General features: G+C 42.6%; 1 protein-coding gene across 1 annotated transcript in view; it reads left to right on the top strand.

Annotated features, from left to right (window-relative positions):
• Nucleotides 1–5,302, top strand: part of LOC147375280 (cytochrome P450 4A6-like) — a 29,450-nt gene extending 24,148 nt beyond the window's left edge. Inside the window, exons 2-9 of the mRNA XM_086394042.1 lie at nt 1,221–1,362; nt 2,009–2,053; nt 2,583–2,704; nt 3,694–3,779; nt 4,156–4,212; nt 4,630–4,862; nt 4,943–5,126; nt 5,224–5,302. Of these exons, the coding sequence (XP_086250168.1) occupies nt 1,221–1,362; nt 2,009–2,053; nt 2,583–2,704; nt 3,694–3,779; nt 4,156–4,212; nt 4,630–4,862; nt 4,943–5,126; nt 5,224–5,302 (948 nt within the window). The remainder of the gene's footprint in view (nt 1–1,220; nt 1,363–2,008; nt 2,054–2,582; nt 2,705–3,693; nt 3,780–4,155; nt 4,213–4,629; nt 4,863–4,942; nt 5,127–5,223) is intronic.
• The last annotated feature ends 21,216 nt before the right edge of the window (nt 5,303–26,518 follow it).

Below are 26,518 nucleotides of genomic sequence, written 5' to 3'. Positions count from 1 at the left end.
AGAGACATTGCTTTGCCGACAAAGGTCTGTCTAGTCAAGGCTATGGTTTTTCCTGTGGTCATGTATGGATGTGAGAGTTGGACTGTGAAGAAAGCTGAGCGCCGAAGAATTGATGCTTTTGAACTGTGGTGTTGGAGAAGACTCTTGAGAGTCCCTTGGACTGTAAGCAGATCCAACCAGTCCATTCTGAAGGAGATCAGCCCTGGGATTTCTTTGGAGGGAATGATGCTGAAGCTGAAACTCCAGTACTTTGGCCACCTCATGTGAAGAGTTGACTCATTGGAAAAGACTCTGATGCTGGGAGGGATTGGGGGCAGGAGGAGAAGGGGACGACAGAGGATGAGATGGCTGGATGGCATCACTGACTCAATGGATGTGAGTCTGAGTGAACTCCGGGAGTTGTTGATGGACAGGGAGGCCTGATGTGCTGCAATTCATGGGGTCGAAAAGAGTCGGACACGACTGAGCGACTGAACTGAACTGAACTGAACTGAATGACCTCACTTAAACTTAATTTATTGTTGTTATTCAGTCACTTAGTCATGTCCAACTTTTTGTGATCCCATAGACTGCAGTATGCCAGGCTTCCCTGTCCTTCACTATCTCCCGGAGTTTGCTGAGACTCATGTCCATTGACTCAGTGATGCCACCCAACCATCTTATCCTCTGTTGCCCTCTTCTCCTCCTGCCCTCAATCTTTCCTGGGATCAGGGTCTTTTCCAATGGATCAATTCTTCACATCAAGTGGCCAAAATATTAGAGCTTCATCTTCAGCATCAGTCCTTCCAATGAATATTCAAGGTTGATTTCCTTTAGGATTGACTGGTTTGATCTCCTTGCTGTCCAAGGGAACCTCAACAGTCTTCTCCAGCACAGTTTAACCAGTAATTCCAATATAAGTCTGTGAAAAACATTGGTACACCATGGAGTCCATTATTAAACATTTATCAAGCATCTACTATGTGTAAGATTCTAAAGGCAGTTCTGGGTGAGGGCCTATAAAGGATCCATCTGGAAGCCAGGATCGGGCCTTAGACCAAGTCTCTGCAAGAGAGAAGGAATTGTGATCAGATCCCAGCTTCTCAGAAGCAATTCCAAAGTCCTAAATAGCTGCTGATAGATCCAGAACTATCTCCATGTTGCTCTCCTGTCACCAGCATCACTCCCATCACTGATTCTAAATGGGACACTTTACTGATTGATCTTGCTCTCTGTTACAGAACTCAAAGGAAAAGGAGCTGGAAGAGCTACTGAAAAGGGTAGAGGAATTCCCCTATGCCTATCCTTGCTGGATGTGGGGGGACAATGTTCACCTTGTTGTCTATGACCCTGACTACATGAAGGTGGTCCTGAGGAGATCTGGTGAGTACAAAACATGATCCCAGCTGGAGTCTCTTTTCTATCTGTGTACATCCTCCTGGGTCTGAAATTCCAGAAGAGACTGGCAGTTCAATCATCAATACCTGAACTCACTACCATCCAAACATCCAGCCCATATTCCAGTACAAGAACAACATTGTTCACTTACCCTACACTTGAAACAGCTGGTTGAGGCTGTGTATTTTCCTTATTTCTTCTTTAACCCTATTTAGATAATGTTTATGTAAATAGCCCCAGATCTAAAAGACAATTTTTTTTTAATCTACTCTGACTTACATTTGCCTATCCTGGGTCATAGCATAGCTATACCATCATTTTTGCAGGAAAATCACAGGTTTCTGTCTTACCTCGTGGCACTAAACAGAGCCTATATTTCTTGCCCATTCACTGTGTTAGTCTGGCGGGTGTTCTGCTGCTGGAACACTGAGTCTGCCTTCCTAGACCAACAGTGATGATCAGGATATAGAGAGTCAGGGATGGGAGGCAAGTGGAAGGTGGCTTGAGACAGCCTGCCATCTGACAAGCATCAGGAAGAGAAGGCAACCAATGGTCTGGAACACAGTTACTCTGGGGGCTGCTTGCCTTGCTTGGTCCATAACTCTCCTGTTATGCTTTCCTTACCTTTCAGATCCTAAGTCTGAAGATATCTACAGATTCTTGGCCCCCTGGATTGGTAAGTACATCTAAACTAGTACTCTGTTACATTCCCAGTTAGGTTTACCAAGAGTTGACTTTCTGACTCACAGAGAACAACAGGTGCCAAGCACCCTGTCATAATTCTCATCTCTGAATCAAGCCTCATTTCTTTTCTTCCAATAAAACCCTCATCCTTCATAATGGTGCGGAGAGCCCTCCTGAAGTTCAGTCTCTTCCACATCGCTTCTCAGTCCTTTCCAATGTTTGCAGCGTGACTTCTAGATAAGTCCTTTATGGCCTGCCCCCCTACCTTTATTGACCTCTATCTCACTACTGTCATAATCAAATCCTATGGACAGACATATTGGAAATTCACATTCCTGAAATATACTATATATATATATTATATATATATATATATATATACAAGTAGAAAATATGGCCTTTTCTACCTTCGTCCATGATGTGCCTTCTCCTGACACCCTTGGTTCCCAAGTTGTACCCAGTTGCCCCTCTGATCCAGGCTCCCCGACCCCCATACACACCCATATGTGGTTCATGGACAGTTTTGCTGCTGTTGGAGGAGCAGACATGGTTCCAGCACCGGCAGATGCTGACCCCAGCCTTCCACTATGACATCCTGAAGCCCTACCTGGGTCTTATGGCTGACTCTGTCCAAGGGATGCTGGTGAGTTCATCCCTGGTCACCTGTACCTGCTCACATCCAGCACAGCTGGCAAAGTCCACTCTCAGATACTTGTGTCTGTCACACATCAATCAGACACAGCCTCCCAGAATGATATATTCAGAACTTAATATGAGACAGCCCTCTCCAAACCTGGGTTGGACAGAGGAGCATGCAGGCATCAGCTTGGATACACCATTTGCTCCTCAACAAGAGAAAACAGAGCCTTGGTGTATTCAGGGTCTACTCTTCTCCCATCTCCACATCTTCAACACAGTGGAATAGAGCAGGGGTCATGCCCCTTGAAAGCAGCCCAAGCTGCCCCTGGCTGGCCTGGGCAATGACAGCTTCAGGGGTAGGGTAGACATCCCAGGATGCCACTCACGTAGGCTCTGGTATGGGCCCAGGAGTTCTGCATGGAGTTGAGCTCTTCATGGGAGAAAATGGGACAAAGTCCACATTCACAGAGCTGAGTCCTGTTGCATGACCACCAATTAGGATTTTGATTTCTCACCAACTGGTCTCAGCTAATGCTTAATGAATGGAAGGAAAGGACATCTCTGATGTCCCTTTCTTGAGGGGACAGGTACTATACTCTTATGCTCTATCTTGCCTTGAGAAATTTGCTTACCAGTCTTGGACATCACCTGATCAGGTCCAATATCAGAACACAAAATATTCCCCCTATGTCTCCTGAGAAACTATGCATTTTGGCCTTCAAAAAGTTGTTTATCATCATAAGTTGCTTATAAAATTCAGAACTAATTCAGAATATTATGAGAGAATATGAGTAATTATATAGTAAAGATTCTGAGAAAATAAGCATCACTTCACACACACCTGTGTGTTACAGCCCCCAGCTGCTAAGACATAACCACTTAGAAACTGAGGAAATCTCATCTGATGGTGTAGAGACAGAAAGAAAGCCTGGCCTTGGCAGCACAGGGCTTCTGGGGGAGCAGAGCAAGGTCCATGTCACCGTCCCTCCACAGGACAAGTGGGAGGAGCTCGTCAGCCAAGACTCACATCTGGAGATCCTTGGAGACATGTCCTTGATGACCCTGGACACCATCATGAAGTGTGTCTTCAGCCATTAGGGCAGCGTCAGGAATGACAGGTCAGTGACAGCCTTTCAAGAGCAGGGTCCTGTTCTCACCAGCTGGGGAGGACTTACCTGAGAGGCAGTAAGAGCAGCAGGGATGCTTATCAGCACAAAAAGTAACATTCTGCAGAGAGACATGGACCACTGTCAAGTCCCTGATCACAACAAAGGGAGAAGCCTGGGCCCTCAGGATACTTGTAAATACTGAGGGTTTCAGAGGCTAAGGCAGAAATGGCAATGCTTCAGTGCTGCCTGTCCCCACTGACTGAGGAATCCTCCACCCAGAGATCCACTCCCTCTCCAGGTCAGAGGTTCCCTCAACTCCAGTCTCTTCTGTACCCTCTCCCTTCAGGAACTCCCAGACCTACATCCAGGCTATTAGGAACCTCAACAATATGTTTTTTCCCAAGTGAGGAATGTTTTCTACCAGAACGACCTCATCTATAGGCTGACCCCTGAAGGCCGCTAGAACCACAAGGCCTGCCAGCTCACCCATCAACACACAGCTTCTCCTCCTCATGAGCTGCTCCCCCACCTTCATTAGGCTCATGTGAAAGGGCCTGACCTTGACCTTTCAGGCAGAGCCCAGACTCCTGCTTCCTCTTCAGGAGCTGGCACACATGCACCTGCTGCAGGGACTGGGAACCCAGAGGTCGGGGTGTCAGGTGTTGAACAGGGAGTTACAGGAGTCACCAGGTTGGTGATGACTGAGTGAGACCCCCTTCCCAGCAGCATTCAGGCAGAGCCTCCTTGGGCTGTGTTACTGTGGGAATTGCTGCCTAGAGTAGATGATGCTGGAGCTCTCAGTCCGGACTTGCTCACCCAGTCCCGCCCACCTCATCCACCTGGCACCGAGACTGGGCCTGAGGGGCAGATGGAGCTATGGTGGGGCTGCATATGGGCCCCCAGAGTCCACAGCTCTGGCTGGGAACCACTGTTCTGGGACAGATGCAGTGATCGAGGAGAGGAAGGCTTGCCTGCTGAAGGAGGGAGAGATGGAGAAGGTGAGGAGCAGGAGGCACTTGGACTTCCTGGACATCCTCCTCTTTGCCAGAGTGAGTGTGGGCAGGAAAGGCCTGAGCCTTTGGGCAGAAGCACACAGGAAGGGCGGACCCTGCACTCTGGCCCTGCCTCCACAGATGGAAGCAGCTTGTCTGACGAGGACCTCCGTGCTGAAGTGGACACGTTCATATTTGGGGGCCATGACACCACAGCCAGTGGCATCTCCTGGATCCTCTATGCTCTAGCCTCCCACCCTGAGCATCAGCAGAGGTGTCGGGAAGAGATCCAGAGCCTCCTGGGGGATGGTGCCTCCATCACCTGGTGAGCGTCCAGGAGATGGAAGAGCCCTGTCCCACCTGAGCTAGAGAGAATCCCTGCTTGTCCTGTCCTGCCTGCCCTAAGATGGGCTTCCTTTCAGGGGCTACCTGGACCAGATGCCCTACACCACCATGTGCATCAAGGAGGCCATGAGACTATCTGCCAGTGCCAATCACTAGCAGAAATCTTAGCAAGCCCATCACCTTCCCTGATGGACGCTCCTTACCTGCAGTTACGAACTTTACCTCACCACTCACCTAGGCACTCTGTAGGACCACATAGTAGACCAGAAATCCACATGTGCTTTCTCAGTTGTGGGATGACATGAAATTGTATCTACCTTAAGGTAATTATTTACTCTGTAGTTAGGATAAGGTGTGTGAAATGCTGGACACAGAACTTGAACACAGCAAAAGCTCAATGGGCAAATGCTCGCTCCTGAATGTGGTCTTGTAATGGAGCTTAAAATTCTAATTCCTTGAGAAGTGAAGGCTTCAGAGAAAAGCAGACAGAAGCAGGGGGGAGGCATGGTTCTTCCATATGGTTTCTAAGTAAAGGAGGGAGCTCAGGGACTCCACTGTCATGGGTCAGATGGCTCAGTCTCTGAGGAGCCCTCTGATGGATGGCAGAGAACAGCTGATGATGAGGTCTGAGAGCCCTGCTGTGGCTGGAGGCCACCCACTGGCTCACTTCACAGTGGGCCTGAATCCCAGCACTGTTTCCTCCTAGTTGTGGGATCATAGACCCAACCCTTAACCTCTCTGAGGCTCAGGCACTTCATCTGTACCTGAGGTTATGAGCACCTTCCTTGAGGGCTGTGTGAGGTTTGAGTTAATTCACACTCCCCAAGGGTCAGGATGGCACTTGATAAATGTGAGTTGTCATATGATTTGGTCCCAAAGGTAAGTCTCTAATTCTTTTTTATTTTTAACTTTTTATTTTATATTGGAGTATAGCTGATTGACAATGTGATAGTTTCAGGCTGATAGCAAATAGACTCAGTCATACATATATATGTATCCATTCTCCCCCAAACTCCCATCCCACCAAGGCTGCCATGTATCATTGAACAGAGTTCCCTGTATAAGCCTTCTTTTACATGGTTACCTACTCCTAATCTGTGCTCATGTGCTTTGTCATGCCCAGCCCACCTGTCTTGTAAGAGCATCATTTCATTCAGAGTGATGGAGGGTGGTTCTCATGGTGGCTTCCAGGATTTTTTTTTTTTTTCCAGTGGAGCTGCTAAACCAGCCCTAGAATTTCTATCTCTCAACATCATTAAGATGAAAATAAGATAAACTTCCCATTGTTTAAGCTATTGCTACTTTTTCTTTCCGTCTCATACACCTGAACTTATTTTTATTATTTTTTTAATTTTATTTTTTAATTTATTTTAATTGGAGGCTAATTACTTTACAGTATTATATTGGTTTTGCCATACATCAACATGAATCCGCCACGGGTGTACACGTGTTCCCAATCCTGAACCCCCCTCCCACCTCCATCCCCATACCATTCCTCTGGGTCATCTCAGTGCACCAGCCCCAAGCATCCAGTACCATGCATCGAAACTGGACTGGTGATTTGTTTCATATATGATATTATACATGTTTCAGTGCCATTCTCCTAAATCATCCCACCCTCGTCCTCTCCCACAGAGTCCAAAAGACTGTTCTATACATCTGTGTCTCTTTTGCTGTCTCGCATACTGGGTTATCATTACCATCTTTCTAAATTTCATATATATGCATTAGTATACTGTATTGGTGTTTTTCTTTCTGGCTTACTTCACTCTGTATAATAGGCTCCAGTTTCATTCACCTCATTAGAACTGATTCAAATGTATTCTTTTTAATGGCTGAGTAATACTCCATTGTGTATATGTACCACAGCTTTTTTATCCATTCGTCTGCTGATGGACATCTAGGTTGCTTCCCTGTCCTGGCTATTATAAACAGTGCTGCAATGAACATGGGGTACACGTGTCTCTTTGATTCTGGTTTCCTCGGTGTGTATGCCCAGCAGTGGGATTGCTGGGTTGTATGGCAGTTCTATTTTCAGTTTTTTAAGGAATCTCCACACTGTTCTCCATAGTGGCTGTACTAGTTTGCATTCCCACCAACAGTGTAAGAGGGTTCCCTTTTCTTCACATCTTCTCCAGCATTTATTGCTTGTAGACTTTTGCATCACAGTCATTCTGACTGGCATGAAATTGTACCTCATTGTGGTTTTGATTTGCATTTCTCTGATAATGAGTGATGTTGAGCATCTTTTCATGTGTTTGTTAGCCATCTGAATGTCTTCTTTGGAGAAATGTCTATTTAGTTCTTTGACCCATTTTTTGATTGGGTCATTTATTTTTCTGGAATTGAGCTGCAGGAGTTGCTTGTATGCTTTTGAGATTACTTATTTGTCAGTTGCTTCATTTGCTATTATTTTCTCTCATTCTGAAGGCTGCCTTTTCACCTTGCTTAGAGTTTCTTTTGTTGTGCAGAAGCTTTTAATTTTAATTAGATCCCATTAGTTTATTTTTGCTTTTATTTCCAATATTCTGGGAGATGGGTCATAGAGGATCCTGCTGTGATTTATGTCGGAGAGTGTTTTGCCTATGTTCTCCTCTAAGAGTTTTATAGTTTCTGGTCTTACGTTTAGATCTTTAATCCATTTTGAATTTATTTTTGTGTATGGTGTTAGAAAGTGCTCTAGTTTCATTCTTTTACAAGTGGTTGACCAGTTTTCCCAACACCACTTGTTACACAGATTGTCTTTTCTACATTGTATATTCTTGCCTCCTTTGTCAAAGATAAGGTGTCCATATGTGCGTGGGTTTATCTCTGGGCTTTCTATTTTGTTCCATTGATCTATATTTCTGTCTTTGTGCCAGTACCATACTGTCTTGATGACTGTGGCTTTGTAGTAGAGCCTGAAGTCAGGCAGGTTGATTCCTCCAGTTCCATTCTTCTTTCTCAAGATTGCTTTGGCTATTCGAGGTTTTTTGTATTTCCATACAAATTGTGAAATTATTTGTTCTAGCTCTGTGAAGAATACTGTTGGTAGCTTGATAGGGATTGCATTGAATCCATAGATTGCTTTGGGTAGTATACTCATTTTCACTATATTGATTCTTCCAATCCATGAACATGGTATATTTCTCCATCTATTAGTGTCCTCTTTGATTTCTTTCACCAGTGTTTTATAGTTTTCTATATATAGGTCTTTAGTTTCTTTAGGTAGATATATTCCTAAGTATTTTATTCTTTTTGTTGCAATGGTGAATGGAATTGTTTCCTTAATTTCTCTTTCTATTTTCTCATTATTAGTGTATAGGAATGCAAGGGATTTATGTGTGTTGATTTTATATCCTGCAACTTTACTATATTCATTGATTAGCTCTAGTAATTTTCTGGTGGAGTCTTTAGGGTTTTCTATGTAGAGGATCATGTCATCTGCAAACAGTGAGTGTTTTACTTCTTCCTCTCCAATTTGGATTCCTTTTATTTCTTTTTCTGCTCTGATTGCTGTGGCCAAAACTTCCAAATCTATGTTGAATAGTAGTGGTGAGAGTGGGCACCCTTGTCTTGTTCCTGACTTTAGGGGAAATGCTTTCAATTTTTCACCATTGAGGATAATGTTTGCTATGGGTTTGTCATATATAGCTTTTATTATGTTGAGGTATGTTCCTTCTATTCCTGCTTTCTGGAGAGTTTTTATCATAAATGGATGTTGAATTTTGTCAAAGGCTTTCTCTGCATCTATTGAGATAATCATATGGCTTTTATTTTTCAATTTGTTAATGTGATTTATTACATTGATTTATTTGCAGGTTTTGAAGAATACCTGCATCCCTGGGATAAAGCCCACTTGGTCATGGTGTATGATCTTTTTAATATGTTGTTGGATTCTGATTGCTAGAATTTTGTTAAGGATTTTTGCATCTATGTTCATCCATGATATTGGCCTGTAGTTTTCTTTTTTTGTGGCATCTTTGTCAGGTTTTGGTATTAGGGTGATGGTGGCCTCATAGAATGAGTTTGGAAGTTTACCTTCCTCTGCAATTTTCTGGAAGAGTTTGAGTAGGATAGGTGTTAGCTCTTCTCTAAATTTTTGGTAGAATTCAGCTGTGAAGCCGTCTGGTCCTGGGCTTTTGTCTGCTGGAAGATTTTTGATTACCATTTCAACTTCCGTGCTTGTGATGGGTCTGTTAAGATTTTATATTTCTTCCTGGTTCAGTTTTGGAAAGTTGTACTTTTCTAAGAATTTGTCCATTTCTTCCAAGTTGTCCATTTTATTGGCATATAATTACTGATAGTAGTCTCTTATGATCCTTTGTATTTGTGTGTTGTCTGTTGTGATCTCTCCATTTTCATTTCTAATTTTATTGATTTGATTTTTCTCCCTTTGTTTCTTGATGAGTCTGGCTAATGGTTTGTCAATTTTATTTATCCTTTCAAAGAACCAGCTTTTGGTTTTGTTGATTTTTGCTATGGTCTCTTTTGTTTCTCTTGCATTTATTTCTGCCCTAATTTTTAAGATTTCTTTCCTTCTACTAACCCTGGGGTTCTTCATTTCTTCCTTTTCTAGTTGCTTTAGGTATAGGATTAGGTTATTTATTTGACTTTTTTCTTGTTTCTTAAGGTATGCCTGTATTGCTATGAACTTTCTCCTTAGCACTGCTTTTACAGTGTCCCACAGGTTTTGGGTTGTTGTGTTTTCATTTTCATTAGTTTCTATGCATATTTTGATTTCTTTTTTTATTTCTTCTGTGATTTGTTGGTTATTCAGCAGTGTGTTTTTCAGCCTCCATATGTTGGAATTTTTAATAGTTTTTCTCCTGTAATTGAGATCTAATCTTACTGCATTGTAGTCAGAAAAGATGCTTGGAATGATTTCAATTTTTTTGAATTTACCAAGGCTAGATTTATGGCCCAGGATGTGATCTATCCTGGAGAAGGTTCTGTGTGTGCTTGAGAAAAAGGTGAAATTCATTGTTCTGGGGTGAAATGTCCTATAGATATTAATTAGGTTTAACTGGTCTATTGTATCACTTAAAGTTTGTGTTTCTTTGTTAATTTTCTGTTTAGTTGATCTATCTATAGGCGTGAGTGGGGTATTAAAGTCTCCCACTATTATTGTGTTATTGTTAATTTCCCCTTTCATACTTGTTAGCATTTGTTTTACATATTGCAGTGCTCCTATGTTGGGTGCATATATATTTATAATTGTTATATCTTCTTCTTGGATTGATCCTTTGATCATTATGTAATGTCCTTCTTTGTCTCTTTTCACAGCCTTTGTTTTAAAGTCTATTTTATCTGATATGAGTATTGCTACTCCTGCTTTCTTTTGACCTATATTTGCATGGAATATCTTTTTCCAGCCCTTCACTTTCAGTCTGTATGTGTCCCCTGTTTTGAGGTTGGTCTCTTGTAGACAGCATATATAGCAGTCTTGTTTTTGTATCCATTCAGCCAGTCTTTGTCTTTTGGTTGGGGCATTCAACCCATTTACGTTTAAGGTAATTATTGATAAGTATGATCCCATTACCATTTACTTTATTGTTTTGGGTTCGAGTTTATACACCCTTTTTGTATTTCCTGTCTAGAGAATATCTTTTAGCATTTGTTGGAGAGCTGGTTTGGTGGTGCTGAATTCTCTCAGCTTTTGTTTGTCTGTAAAGCTTTTAATTTCTCCTTCATATTTGAATGAGATCCTTGCTGGCTACAGTAATGTGGGCTGTAGGTTATTTTCTTTCATCACTTTAAGTATGTCTTGCCAGTCCTTCCTGGCCTGAAGAGTTTCTATTGAAAGATCAGCTGTTATCCTTATGGGAATCCCCTTGTGTGTTATTTGTTGTTTTTCCCTTGTTGCTTTTAATATTTGTTCTTTGTGCTTGATCTTTGTTAATTTGATTAATATGTGTCTTGTGGTGTTTTGCCTTGGGTTTATCCTGTTTGGGACTCTCTGGGTTTCTTGGACTTGGGTGATTATTTCCTTCCCCATTTTAGGGAAGTTTTCAACTATTATCTCAAGTATTTTCTCATGGTCTTTCTTTTTGTCTTCTTCTTCTGGGACTCCTATGATTTGAATGTTGGAGCGTTTAATATTGTCCTGGAGGTCTCTGAGATTATCTTCATTTCTTTTAATTTGTCTTTCTTTTTTCCTCTCTGATTCATTTATTTCTACCTTCTACTTCTACTTCACTAATCGTATCTTCTGCCTCCGTTATTGTACTATTTGTTGCCTCCAGAGTGTTTTTTATCTCATTTATTGCAGTATTCGTTATATATTGACTCGTTTTTATTTCTTCTAGGTCCTTGTTAAACCTTTCTTGCATTTTCTCAATCCTTGTCTCCAGGCTATTTATCTGTGATTCCATTTTTATTTCAAGATTTAGGATCATTTTCACTATCATTATTCCAAATTCTTTATCAGGTAGATTCCCTATCTCTTCCTCTTTGGTTTGGTTTGGTGGGCATTTATCCTGTTCCTTTACCTGCTGGATATTCCTCTGTCTCTTCATCTTGTTTATATTGCTGAGTTTGGGGTGGCCTTTCTGTATTCTGGCAGTTTGTGGAGTTCTCTTTATTATGGAGTTTCCTCGCTGTGGGTGGGGTTGTATGGGTGGCTTGTCAAGGTTTCTTGGTTAGGGAAGCTTGTGTCCGTGTTCTGGTGGGCAGAGCTGGATTTCTTCTTTCTGGAGTGCAATGAAGTGTCTAGTAATGAGTTATGAGATGTCAATGGTTTTGGAGTAAGTTTGGGCAGCCTGTATATTGAAGCTCAGGGCTGCGTTCCTGTGTTGCTGGAGAATTTGCGTGGTATGTCTTGCTCTGGAACTTGTTTGCCCTTGGGTGGTGCTTGGTTTCAGTGTAGGAATGGAGGCGTTTGATGAGCTCCTATCGATTAATGTTCCCTGAAGTCACAAGTTCTCTTATGTTCTCAGGATTTGGACTTAAGCCTCCTATTTCTGGTTTTCAGTCTTATTTTTACAGTAGTCTCAAGACTTCTCCTTCTATACAGCACCGTTGACAAAACATCTCCTTTTGAAGACAATGGGCTGCTTTTCTGGGTGCCTGATGTCCTCTGCCGGCATTCAGAAGTTGTTTTGTGGAATTTACTCAGCGTTTAAATGTTCTTTTGATGAATTTGTGGGGGAGAAAGTGGTCTCCCCTTCCTATTCCTCCACCATCTTAGGACCGCCTCCTCAGCTCCCAGGATTTTTGTGCTGACACTTGCCCCCTGCTCCATGGGGACCATCAGGCTTTTCTCTCTCCTCCCTTCCCCGCAGGAATCGAAGTCGCCCTCTCCTTTTATGGACTTCACCACAACCCAAAGGTGTGACTGAATCCAGAGGTACAATGGCCATGGAAGGAGGGGATGGGATGCTCTGTCCACACCAACCCCTCCTCCTGCTCCTGCTCTGAGAGTCTTGTCCCCTGGTGGATTGGTCAAGAAGTTTGAACCCACCTGTCCTGGCCCTGGTGCTCTCTCTGCAGGTGTTTGAACCATCTCGGTTTGCACTGGGCTCTAATCAACACAGCCATGCTTCCCTGCCCTTCTCAGGAGGATCCAGGTGAAGCCTCTGTACTTGGGACAGCGGGTGTCATTGGGTGCCACTCTATGTGTGTGACTGTCTACATTTACATGTGATGCATGTAGTTATGCCTTTTATGTTGGTGAGTTGGGATAGATGTGTGTGTCTTTTGTCCAAAAGACAAATGGCTATTAGGGCAGACCACAGACTACCCACAGCTCTTTCTCAATGGCTGGCAACATTTTAGTGTTGTTTAAAAGTTTAGTGTATTGTAATGTTTTCCTCACTGTAAGATGATGATGCTACAAAATGAGAATTAACTAATTAAATACTAAATTTCAGGTCATCCATTTCAATTGTCAAAATTTAAAGGGTGGATTTTTTTTTAATTCTACATCTTCTCAGTTACACCTTTTCTACTTACATCCTCATTCTCCATCCAGTTGAATCTTGAGTAGTTAGCATGTTTCCATTTTCAGACGCCCTACCTGTCTCAACTATTGAAGCCATACACTGGGAAAGTTATGGCAGCCTTTCAAGAAAGTTTGATACCAGTGTGTGTCACTTTGTCTTGTGATCTGTCCAAAAGACATCTTGACAGCATACTAATGTCTGAAACACATGACAGTTTCTCTGGTTGTCAAAACTTTTCCTGTGATCTGGAATTTTTTTTCATGATTCTATACTTTGAATCCAATAGTCCAAGCTGACAAAAGTATAGAAAGGAGACAGTCAAGTGCTTTTGAGAGAAAAATCCACTAATTTGAATAGGACACATGCATTTTAAAAGTTACTGGCATGTAAAATATAGAGCATTCTTGAAAGAGCTGTGAGGTGGGCAAAAGCACTCTCTATCAGCTGCTGGGAAAATCCTCCCAGGATGCTAGAATCCTGCCCTGACATACTAGCTTCCATAAACTTTGAGCTTCTTAGTAGAAACAAGTTTTTTTCTGAATCTACAATTCTGTGAAATTTTCAGTTAGTGAATCAACCTTCCCAGAACAGGTTTGAGTCAAACTGTCTTCCAGAATTTGCTCTAGGATTTGGTTTGTGCCAGGATCCAGTCCTTCCTTGTAGACATGTCTACATGTCCTGTGGCTGCCATTCAAGGATAAGAAGAACTAGGCACCTCGATTCCTAGGTCAGAATTAATATTTACTTTTACTCCATCTTTTAAAAATTCAATTAACTTTATTTAAATACCAAACTATTGAGCCTGTCTCTGTGTGTTGAATCCTGGGCTAGGAGGTGCGGACACTGAAACAAAAGACTTTGTCCCTGACTTTAAGAGCTCACCGTCAAGAAACAAATACTCTGGCAATTCCCTGGTAGTCTCATGGTTAGAATTCTGTTTTCACTGCAGAGGGCCCAGATTCAATCCTTGGTTGGGGAACTAAAACCCCATGAGCCACATGGCATGGTCAAACAAACAAACAAAAACAAACCAAAAAAAAACCTCTATTCAAGACAGATGTCATTCCTTCTTTCTTTCTTTTCACTCACTCACTCATTCATTCATTGAGCAGACTGTGGAAGGTTCCATGTTCCTGGCACCGTCCTGGGACAGGACACAAGTGATGTGTCCTTGGGTTAACACTAATGGTACTTGGGGTCCAAGGAAGAAGAGTGTTGTCAGCAGAGGGGTGAGGACAGGTGTTCACTGGATTGAGCCTTGAGCCTGTGGCTGAAAGAGGTGTGGGAAAGGGATCTTAAGAGGAGCTGAGTGAGGAAGAGAAGATGGACAGACCCCAGATGAGTGAGGAACAATCCAGAGAGGGTTATGATGCATCTGAAGCACTGGGAATTGTCCTGCCTGTGATGGGGAACATAGCAGGCCTGGAGATGCTGTGGCTTTAGAAGAAGAAGAAGTAGGGAGACCAAAAAGGACAGCTGAGGCGCCCAAGGGATGGTTAGGGGGTCATTTCTGGATTAGAATGAGAAGGTTTCATAGGCACATTGACTGAGGAGCTGAGGGGACACAGGAGGCCAGTTCATCAACTGGGAGGCAAATGGTCCAGCAGGTTCAGGGTCACTAACCTGTGACCTCTCCAGGAAACCTCCCTGTTGCCATTTAGACTTCCTTAGACAATCCTGTCTTGTCCTGTCTGGAGATTCAGGTCCCTGTGTTTACCCATGTATGACAAGGACCTGAGAGTATGGCCTACCCCACCCCTTACACTGCCCTGCCTGACCTGAAACCAGAAACTGCCTGTGGGCCAGTGAACAAAGTTCTAATTCACATTTCCTGATTCACTTGACTTGACTCTGTGACTTAGGAGTGCTGACCCTCACCAACAGGATTTTCTGGTGAGAGAAGAAGTAGAAGTTAGGAGTCCTTAGAGAGGTGGGCTTTGTCAAAGGTCACAGGGAGAGGGTGGACCAGTTTAAACTGGGTGGCAAGTTTAGTGTGACTCGTAAGAAAAGGATCAGGGCTTGGTCACCTGGAAGACAGCTCTGAATATCCTGTTTCTGGTCAGTGGCCAATGCCTACCCAGCTCAGAACAGGATTTGAGACCACTTCTCATTTCATTTTCCCTCCTGGGCCCAGGAAGTGCATCGGGAAGCAGTTTGTCATGAATGAGATGAAGGTGGCCATGGCCCTGACCTTGCTTCATTTTGAGCTGTCACCGGATCCCTCAAGGGTTCCCTGCCTCACACCAGAAATTGTGTTGAGGTCCAAGAACGGGATCCACCTGCATCTCAGGAGTCTCACTTAAGATCTGCAAGGACAAGGACAAGTTCTGAGGGACTTTTTCCTGCCATCTTATCTTCGTATTGCTCTCCTCTGCCTGCCTTTCTGCCGACTTCCGTCTTTCCACCTGCTTGGCCACCAGTTGATCTCATCTGTCTCCTGCTCATCAGACTGTCTCACCCATTCTCAGGCTTCTTCTTTTTTGTTCCCTTCTCCTACTCACCTGTATCTCTGACTGTCCACCTAACTCTTCATCACCTGCCCTGCTCCAGCCTGTATGCCTTCTCCCTGTCTTTGTTTCCTTTCTGCCTGTCTGCCCTGTATTAGTTTCTTCTACCTGCTATAAGAATTTACCATGAATGTGGTGACATATAACAACACAAAATTGTAATCTTATAGTTTAGGAGATCACAAATCTGAAATTGATTTAACTCAGCCACAACCAAGGTGTTGAGGAACTCAAGGGAGAATCTGTCTTTGTGTATCCTCAGCTTCTAGAACTTTGCTCTTTGGCTCTTCATTGAGTGGATTAAGCTCCCCAAGATTATGAAGGGAATCTCCTTTTCTTACATTCAATTGATTGTAAATGTTAACTATATCTTCAAAATCTTCACAACAACAGCTAGACTTTGGTTTAATTGATTACCTGGATCTACAGCCTATTCGAATTGACACATAAAAGCAGACAATACATCCCTCCCCTTCCACCTGGCATTCCTATATATCCCTTTAAACCATACTTAATCGGCAAATAAAGTTGTACTTCTGCCAACGATCCTGTGTATAATTGAAAGATGCTTTGACATTGTACAGGAGACAGGGATCAAAACCATTCCAATAGAAAAGAAATGCAAAAAAGCAAAATGGCTGTCTGGGGAGGCCTTACAAATAGCTGTGAAAAGAAGAGAAGCAAAAAGCAAAGGAGAAAAGGAAAGATATAAACATCTGAATGCAGAGTTCCAAAGAATAGCAAGAAGAGATAAGAAAGCCTTCTTCAGTGATCAATGCAAAGAAATAGAGGAAAACAACAGAATGGGAAAGACTAGGGATCACTTCAAGAAAATCAGAGATACCAAAGGAACATTTCATGCAAAGATGAGCTTGATAAAGGACAGAAATGGTATGGACCTAACAGAAGCAGAAGATATTAAGAAGAGATGGCAAGAATACACAGGAGAACTGTACAAAAAAGATCTTCACGACCCAGATAATCACGATGGTGTGATCACTGACCTAGAGCCAGACATCCTGGAATGTGAGGTCAAGTGGGCCTTAGAAAGCATCACTATGAACAAAGCTAGTGGAGGTGATGGAATTCCAGTTGAGCTATTTCAAATCCTGAAAGATGATGCTGTGAAAGTGCTGCACTCAATATGCCAGCAAATTTGGAAAACTCAGCAGTGGCCACAGGACTGGAAAAGCTCAGTTTTCATTCCAATCCCAAAGAAAGGCAATGCCAAAGAATGCTCAAACTACCGCACAATTGCACTCATCTCACACGCTAGTAAAGTAATGCTCAAAATTCTCCAAGCCAGGCTTCAGCAATATGTGAACTGTGAACTTCCTGATGTTCAAGCTGGTTTTAGAAAAGGCAGAGGAACCAGAGATCAAATTGCCAACATCCGCTGGATCATAGAAAAAGCAAGAGAATTCCAGAAAAACATCTATCTGCTTTATTGACTATGCCAAAGCCTTTGACTGTGTGGATCACAACAAACTGTGGAAAATTCTGAAAGAGATGGGAATACCAGACCACCTGATCTGCCTCTTGAGAAATTTGTATGCAGGTCAGGAAGCAACAGTTAGAACTGGGCATGGAACAACAGACTGGTTCCAAATAGGAAAAGGAGTACATCAAGCCTGTATATTGTCACCCTGTTTATTTAACTTATATGCAGAGTACATCATGAGAAACACTGGACTGGAAGAAACACAAGCTGGAATCAAGATTGCTGGGAGAAATATCAATAACCTCAGATATGCAGATGATACCACCCTTATGGCAGAAAGTGAAGAGGAACTCAAAAGCCTCTTGATGAAAGTGAAAGTGGAGAGTGAAAAAGTTGGCTTAAAGCTCAACATTCAGAAAACGAAGATCATGGCATCCGGTCCCACCACTTCATGGGAAATAGATGGGGAAACAGTGGAAACAGTGTCAGACTTTGTTTTTCTGGGCTCCAAAAATCACTGCATATGGTGACTGCAGCCATGAAATTAAAAGACGCTTACTCCTTGGAAGGAAAGTTATGACCAACCTAGATAGCATATTCAAAAGCAGAGACATTACTTTGCCAACAAAGGTCCATCTAGTCAAGGCTATGGTTTTTCCTGTGGTCATGTATGGATGTGAGAGTTGGACTGTGAAGAAGGCTGAGCGCAGAAGAATTGATGCTTTTGAACTGTGGTGTTGGAGAAGACTCTTGAGAGTCCCTTGGACTGTAAGCAGATCCAACCAGTCCATTCTGAAAGAGATCAGCCCTGGGATTTCTTTGGAAGGAATGATGCTAAAGCTGAAACTCCAGTACTTTGGCCACCTCATGTGAAGAGTTGACTCATTGGAAAAGACTCTGATGCTGGGAGGGATTGGGGGCAGGAGGAGAAGGGAACGACAGAGGATGAGATGGCTGGATGGCATCACTGACTCCATGGACGTGAGTCTGGGTGAACTCCGGGAGTTGGTGATGGACAGGGAGGCCTGGCGTGCTGCGATTCATGGGGTCGCAAAGAGTTGGACGTGACTGAGCGACTGATCTGATCTGATCACTCTTTCCACTCAAGACAATGGAAAGTCATTAGTTGATGGTCACTCTTCTCCCTGATATCCTGGAATTTAATGCTGTGTGATTAACTGTTATTAATATAACTCATGTTATATGTGAAGGGAATGAGAGAAGGAAGAAAAAAATCTGATACAAATGTATACCCACAATCATATTTATAACAAAATAAGGAAGAAATACTCATAATAATTACTGCCCTCATTTCTGCAACTGGTCATGTGGCCAAGGAAGTGAAAATGTTTGTTGCTCAGTCATGTTCAACTGCTTGTGATGGACTGTAGCCCACCAGGCTCCCCTGTCCATGGAATTCTCCAGGCAAGAATACTGGAGTGGGTAGCCATTCCCTTCTCCAGGAAATCTTCCTGACCCAGGGATTGAACCCAGGTCTCCTGTGTTGCAAGCAGATTCTTTACATGTTGTCATAACTGTCTATTACTACCTTCTTCCACCATCCTCTCCATGTTGTTTTTGCCCTCAGAAAGCACTTCAGCTGGTCATGGTTCTTCACCTGGTGAGATGACTTAAAGCTTTATTCTTTAAAGAGCTGAGCCATAACTAGCCTGCCTGAATTGCACTGTGGCATTTTTCTGTTTACATTAATGAGCAGGCATGATATTCGGTTGGCCAATAAGTTCATTCAGATTTTTCCATAAAATGGAATGGAAAAACCCTAATGAACTTTTTGGGCAACCCAATAGTTTTAAAGGGTCACCCAAAGTATCACCTCTATTCTGGACATACTCCTCTTTACCTTCATTAGTAAGGAACCGACCAATTTCACCTCAGTATTCAGTATCAATCCAGTACAGAAACTGTCTTTGATACAAAGGCATGAAGAACCTAAAGTGGACAGATGACAGTCTTAATTTCAGTTCAGTGTTACCATTGTTGTGTTTCTGAGTGGAAGCCTCTCTCCCTTTAGAACTAAGACATCTAGGCTAACGGAAAATTAGGTTGCAGGGACAAGAAGCAAACATCTTGCTAATACAATCACTTCACACTATAATAATAATGAAAGGTACCACTTCTATTTCCATCTCTTAATTCCTGGACATGTGAATCTTGGCAGTGGAAGAAACAGCATTATGTTCGTAACAGCACTACTCACAGTTGCTAAGACGTGGAAGCAACATATGTTCCATTACAGATGAATGGATAAAGATGATCTGTATATACATATTACTCAGAAATATTACTCAGACATGAAAAGAATGAAAGAACACCATTTGTAGTAACATGGATAGACCTATAGATAAACATAGTAAGTGAAGGAAGTCAGACAGAGAAAGCAAATATTATATGATATAACTTATATGTGGAATCAAAAAAATCCAATACAAATGAACTTGTTTACAAAACAGAAATGGACTCACAGACATAGAAATAAACATATGGTTACCAAAGATAAAGCGAGAAAGGAATAAATTAGGAATATGGGATTAATAGATACACACCACTATATATAAAGTAGATAGTTCATTCAGTCACTCAGTTGTGTCTGACTCCTTGCTAACTCATGAATCACACTACGCCAAGCACATTGTCCATACCAACTCCCAGAGTTCACTCAAACTCATGTCCATCGAGTCGGTGATGCCATCCAGCCATCTCATCCTCTGTAGTCCCCTTTTCCTCCTGCCCCCAATCTCTCCCAGCATCAGAGTCTTTTCCAATGAGTCAACTCTTCGTATGAGGTGGCCAAAGGATTGGAGTTTCAGTTTCATCTTCATCATCAGTCCTTCCAATGAACACCCAGGACTGATTTCCTTTAGAATGGACTGGTTGGATCTCCTTGCAGTCCAAGGGACTCTCAAGAGTCTTCTCCAACACCACAGTTCAAAAGCATCAATTCTTCAGCGCTCAGCTTTCTTCACAGTCCAACTCTCACATCCATACCTGACTACTGGAAAAACCATAGCCTTGACTAGACGGACCTTTGTTGGCAAAGTAATGTCTCTGCTTTTCAATATGCTATCTAGGTTGGTCATAACTTCCCTTCCAAGGAGTAAGTGTCTTTTAATTTCATGGCTGCAGTCACCATCTGCAGTGATTTTGGAGCCCAGAAAAACAAAGTCTGACACTGTTTCCACTGTTTCCCCATCTATTTCCCATGAAGTGATGGGACTGGATGCCATGATCTTAGTGTTCTGAATGTTGAGCTTTAAGCCAACTTTTTCACTCTCCTCTTTCACTTGCATCAAGCGGCTTTTCAGTTCCTCTTCTGCCATAAGGGTGGTGTCATCTACATATCTGAGGTTATTGATATTTCTCCCAGCAATCTTGATACCAGCTTGTGCTTCTTCCAGCCCAGCGTTTCTCATGATGTACTCTGCATATAAGTTAAATAAACAGGGTGACAATATACAGGCTTGATGTACTCCTTTTCCTATTTGGAACCAGTCTGTTGTTCCATGCCCAGTTCTAACTGCTGCATCCTGACCTGCATACGGGTTTCTCAAGAGGCAGATCAGGTGGTCTGGTATTCCCATCTCTTTCAGAATTTTCCACAGTTTGTTGTAATCCACACAGTCAAAGGCTTTGGCATAGTCAATAAAGCAGATAGATGTTTTTCTGGAACTCTCTTGCTTTTTCCATGATCCAGCAGATGTTGGCAATTTGATCTCTGGTTCCTCTGCCTTTTCTAAAACCAGCTTGAACATCTGAAAGTTCGTGGTTCATGTATTGCTGAAGCCTGGCTTGGAGAATTTTAAGCATTACTTTACTAGCATGTGAGATGAGTGCAATTGTGCAGTAGTTTGAACATTCTTTGGCATTGCCTTTCTTTGGGATTGGAATGAAAACTAACATTTTCTAGTCCTGTGGCCACTGCTGAGTTTTCCAAATTTGCTGGCATATTGAGTGCAGCACTTTCACAGCATCATCTTCCAGGACTTGAAATAGCTCAACTGGAATTCCATCACCTCCACCAGCTTTGTTTGTAGTGATGGTTTCTAAGGCTCACTTGACTTCACATTCCAGGATGTCTGGCTCTAGGTCAGTGATCACACCATCGTGATTATCTGGGTCGTGAAGGTCTTTTTTGTATAGTACTTGTGTGTATTCTTGCCACCTATTCTTAATATCTTCTGCTTCTGTTAGGTCCATACCATTTCTGTCCTTTATTGAGCCCATCTTTGCATGAAATATTCCCTTGGTATCTCTAAATTTCTTGAAGAGATCTCTAGTCTTTCCCATTCTGTTGTTTTCCTCTATTTCTTTGCATTGACCACTGAGGAAGGCTTTCTTATCTCTTCTCACTATTCTTTGGAACTCTGCATTCAGATGCTTATATCTTTTCTTTTCTCCATTGCTTTTCGCTTCTCTTCTTTTCACAGCTATTTGTAAGGCCTCACCAGACAGCCCACCTCCCCATTTTGCTTTTTTTGCATTTCTTTTCCATGGGGATGGTCTTGATCCCTGTCTCCTGTACAGTGTCACGAACCTCCATCCATAGTTCATCAGGCACTCTATCTATCAGATCTAGTCCCTTAAATCTATTTCTCACTTCCATTGTATAATCATAAGGGATTTGATTTAGGTCATACCTGAAAGATCTAGTAGTTTTCCCTACTTTCTTCAATTTAAGTCTGAATTTGGCAATAAGGAGCTCATGATGTGAGCCACAGTCAGCTCCCAGTCTTGTTTTTGCTGACTGTATATAGCTTCTCCATCTTTGGCTGCAAAGAATATAATCAATCTGATATCAGTGTTGACCATCTAGTGATGTCCATGTGTAGAGTCTTCTCTTGTGTTATTGAAAGAGGATGTTTGCTATGACCAGTGCATTCTCTTGGCAAAACTCTATTAGCCTTTGCCCTGCTTCATTCCGTATTCCAAGGCCAAATTTGCCTGTTACTCCAGGTGTTTCTTGACTTCCTACTTTTGCCTTCCAGTCCCCTATAATGAAAAGGACATCTTTTTTGGGTGTTAGTTCTAAAAGGTCTTGTAGGCCTTCATAGAACCATTCAATTTCAGCTTCTTCAGCGTTACTGGTTGGGGCATAGACTTGGATTACTGTGATATTGAATGGTTTGCCTTGGAAATGAACAGAGATCATTCTGTCTTTTTTGAGATTGCATCCAAGTACTGCATTTCAGACTCTTGTTGACCATGATGGCTACTCCATTTCTTCTAAAGGATTTCTGCCCACAGTTTTAGATATAATGGTCATCAGAGTTAATTTCACCCATTCCAGTCCAATTCAGTTCGCTGATTTCCGGAATGTCTATGTTCACTCTTCCAATCTCCCGTTTGACCATTTCCAGTTTGACGGTAGGTGTTGTGAGAGGGCATCAGAGGGCAGACACATTGAGACCATAATCACAGAAAACTAGTCAATCTGATCACACAGACCACAGCCTTGTCTAACTCAGTGAAACTAAGCCATACCGTGTGGGGCCACCCAAGATGGGCGGGTCATGGTGGAGAGGTCTGACAGAATGTGGTCCACTGGAGAAGGGAATGGCAAACCACTTCAGTATTCTTGCCTTGAGAATCCCATGAACAGTATGAAAAGGCAAAATGATAAGATACTGAAAGAGGAACTCCCCAGGTTGGAAGGTGCCCAATATGTTACTGGAGATCAGTGGAGAAATAACTCCAGAAAGAATGAAGTGATGGTGCCAAAGCAAAAACAATACCCAGTTGTGGATGTTACTGGTGATAGAAGCAAGATCTGATGCTGTAAAGAGCAATATTGCATAAGAACCTGGAATGTTAAGTCCATGAATCAAGGCAAATAAAGTAGATAAATAACAATAATTTACTGTATAGCACAGGGAACTTTATTCTATATCTTCCGATAATAATGGAGAAGAATCTGAAAAAGAATATATATATATATATATATATATACACACACACACACATACATATATACATATATATACACATACACACACATATATCTGAATCACTTTGCTGTACACCTGAAACTAACAAAATATTGCAAATCAACTAAAAGTCAATACAAAATAACAAATAGCACCACATATTGGCCATTAATTTATAGCACATACAATATCCTGGAGAACCTTACCTCAGATATATGCAAGCTATTGCCACCTAGCTGGTGCTGTATACCCAAACCCATCCTAAGGTTATTTTTTTGGTTCTGGAATGCATAAGTGGTAAAGAAGATGCAGCTAAACTTAGGGGCAGCTAAACTTACATGTAGCTAAACTTAATCACAGCTAAACTTAGCTAAATGTTAGTTAAACATTAAAGTTTCCAACTTCATTGAGACCTTCCCATATGTCCCCATTCCAATTTCAGGTGCCCATTACTTCCCAATGAATGCTCACACTTTGGCAGAAGATTGGGAAATCAATTTATATTTAATTCAGACACTGACAGGATGAGACTCTGGATTTAGTTTTCACAAATCTCAGTGCTGGTTGAGGCCCGTGGTAACAGGAAACAAAGGTTTCTTTCAGGTCAGGCTGAGAATCTTTCTGGCCATTTGTGTACAGTTTGGCCTGGGAATTTGAATCCCCAACCTCATCCATTTCCTTCGGTACTGTCTCCAGTACAGCTAGGAACAACCAGCCTATCTTACTATACTCTTTAATTTGACTAAAAAGTTCTAAGATATCGAATATATGGTCATCAGAATCTTGCTTTTTATAAAAATTTGGTTAGTACTATCCAATGATGATGTTTTGTGTATCTTTATTTAAAATCCTCAAAGATGATGCTCTTAAAGGATGGCACTCAGTTTTTCATGGGGGCAGTCCTAAGATGGCAGAGGAATAGGCTGGGGAGACCACTTTCTCCCCCACAAATTCATCAAAAGATCATTTGAAGCTGAGCAAATTCCACAAAACAACTTCTGAATGCTGGTGGAGGACACCAGGCACCCAGAAAGGCAGCCCATTCTCTTCGATAGGAGGTAGGACAAAATATAAAAGATAAAAAGAGAGACAAAAGTGTTACAGATGGAGACCTGTCCTGGGGAGGGAGTCATGAAGAAGGATAAGTTTCCAAACATCAGGAAACCCTCTCACCGATGGGTCTGTGGGGAGTTTTGGAGTCTCAGAGGGCAACAGAACTGGGAGGGGGAAAAAAACCCCACAAATTATGTGCCTAACCACAACTCCCAGCGGAGAAGTAGCCCAGACACTCACATCTGCCAGCAGCGAGTTGGGGCTGAACAGGGAGGTGCGGGTGGGAGCTAACATGAGATAGAAACCCAAACTGTGGGGTAGCCAGAGAGAGAAAAAATCAAAAAGAGAAAAAGAGAACTTTTCCGTGAAAAGCTCTAACCTAAGGCGCTGCTGGGCCTGCTCACAGAACAAAGGACTGAGCGAATACCAGAGGAGAGCTAGCTGGCTGTGAACCAGCCTCTCCACCTGCTGGAGGCAGAGAGGCAGGTGGGCAACAGCCAGAGCCTGAAGGCGAGGGGCAATCTCTGCCCCAGAGATGGCATCCTCTACCAAACTGTGAGCAGGCTCCCAATTACTAACCAAGTCTTCCTGGGATCCTGGACAGTTGACATCTGCCAGAAGAGTCGCAGTCAGAGATCAGCTCCCCAGAGGAGACACATGGCACACTTGAGATGGCACTCCTGCTGCGCAGCCAGGAAACTGAGCGACTGGGACCGGGGAGAGGATAAGATGCACCACCCAGCTGGGAGAGTGCGCTCGTCAAGCATCCGGTCACCTGAGCTGCTCGGACTTGGGAAGTCCCAACTGAGTCTGTGCCTTTGTGGAGTACCTGAGAACCTGAACCTGAGTGGCTTAGACCTGGGAAGTGCACACAACCAGGGGCCCGCTTTAAACAATTTCCCTGCAGAGCAACCTGGAGCCTGAGCAGTGTAGACCAGGAAAGCACACACATCTTGAGGTGGGGCAAACCCAGTGTGGCCCAGACACTGTGAGCACTCCCCACACACACCAGTGATATTTGTTTGCAGTGATCCTCCCTCCCCACAACACAACTGAACAAGTTAGCCTAAATAAGTGACTGCCTTCACCCCCTTGTGTCAGGGTGGAAATTAGACACTGAAGAGACTTGCAAACAGAGGAAGCCAAAATAAACAAGAAGAGGGAACCAATTTGGAAGTGACAGGTGCAACAGATTAAAACCCTGTAGTTAGCACTGACTAAAATGGAAGGGCCTATAGACCTTGAAAAGAAGTATAAGCTGGAACAAGGAACTGTCTGAAACTGAACTGACCCCACACTGCCCTCAACAGCTTCAGAGAAATTTCTAGATATACTTTACTATTATTATTAATTTTTTTTAAATTTTTAAGCTCTTTATTACTCCTTTGATTTTCATTTTTGTAACCTACTATTACCTTGCAAAAAAGACCATATTTTTAAAGCAAATTTCATATATATATATTTATAATTTTTTGTGGTTTTGTTTTGTTTCTTTAATATTGTATTTTTGAGAGTCTAACCTCTATTCTAGATTTTTAATCTTTGCTTTTTGGTATTTGTTATCAATTTTGTACCTTTAAGCATCCAATCTTCAGTATCCATTTTTACTTAGGAGTGTGACTACTGGCTTGATTGCTCTCTCCCCCTTTTGCCTCTCCTTTTTCTCCTCCAGGTCACCTCTATCTCCTCCCTCCCCCTTATCTTCTGTACCCAACTCTGGGAGTCTCTTTGGGTGTTCCACGCTGTGGAGAACACTTAGGGAACTGATTACTGGCTAGATCTGTCTCTCTCCTTTTGATTCCCTCTCTTCTCCTCCTGGTCACCTCTATCTCCTTCCTCCCTCTTCTCTTCTCCATGTAACTCAGTGAACCTCTCTGGGTGTCCCTCACTGTGGAGAATCTTTTCACTATTAACCTAGATGCTTTCTCATCAGTGCTGTATAGATGGAGAAGTCTTGAGGCTACTGTAAGAATAAGACTGAAAGCCAGAGGCAGGAGGCTTAACTCCAAAACTTGGGAACACCAGAGAATTCCTGTCTCCAGGGAACATTAATTGACAAGAACTCATCCAAAAGTCTCCATACCTACACTGAAACCAAGCTCCTCCCAAGAGCCAACAAGTTTCAGAGCAAGACATACCAAGCTAATTCTCTAACAATGCAGGAACATAACCCTGAGCATTAAAATACAGGCGGCCAAAAGTCACACCAAACCTATAGACACCTCAAAACTCACTACTGGACACTTCATTGCACTCTAGAGAGAGGAGATACAGCTCCACCTACCAGAACACTAACACAAGCTTCCCTAACCAGGAAACCATGACAAGCCACTCATCCAACCCCATCCACAGGGAGGAACTTCCACAATAAAGAGGAGCCACAAACTTCCATCATACAGAAAGGCCACCCCAAACACAGCAATCTAAACAAGATGAAAAGGCAGATAAATATACAGCACATAAAGGAACAGGATAAATGCCCATGAAACCAAACAAAAGAGGAGGAG

Source organism: Bos grunniens, chromosome 3 (assembly GCF_055505025.1).
Source record: "Bos grunniens cultivar Pamir isolate PY7600 chromosome 3, Bosgru_T2T1.0, whole genome shotgun sequence".
Lineage (NCBI taxonomy): Eukaryota > Metazoa > Chordata > Mammalia > Artiodactyla > Bovidae > Bos > Bos grunniens.
The sequence above is the reverse complement of the archived record's forward strand: the minus strand, read 5'-3'. Positions and strand labels throughout refer to the sequence as shown.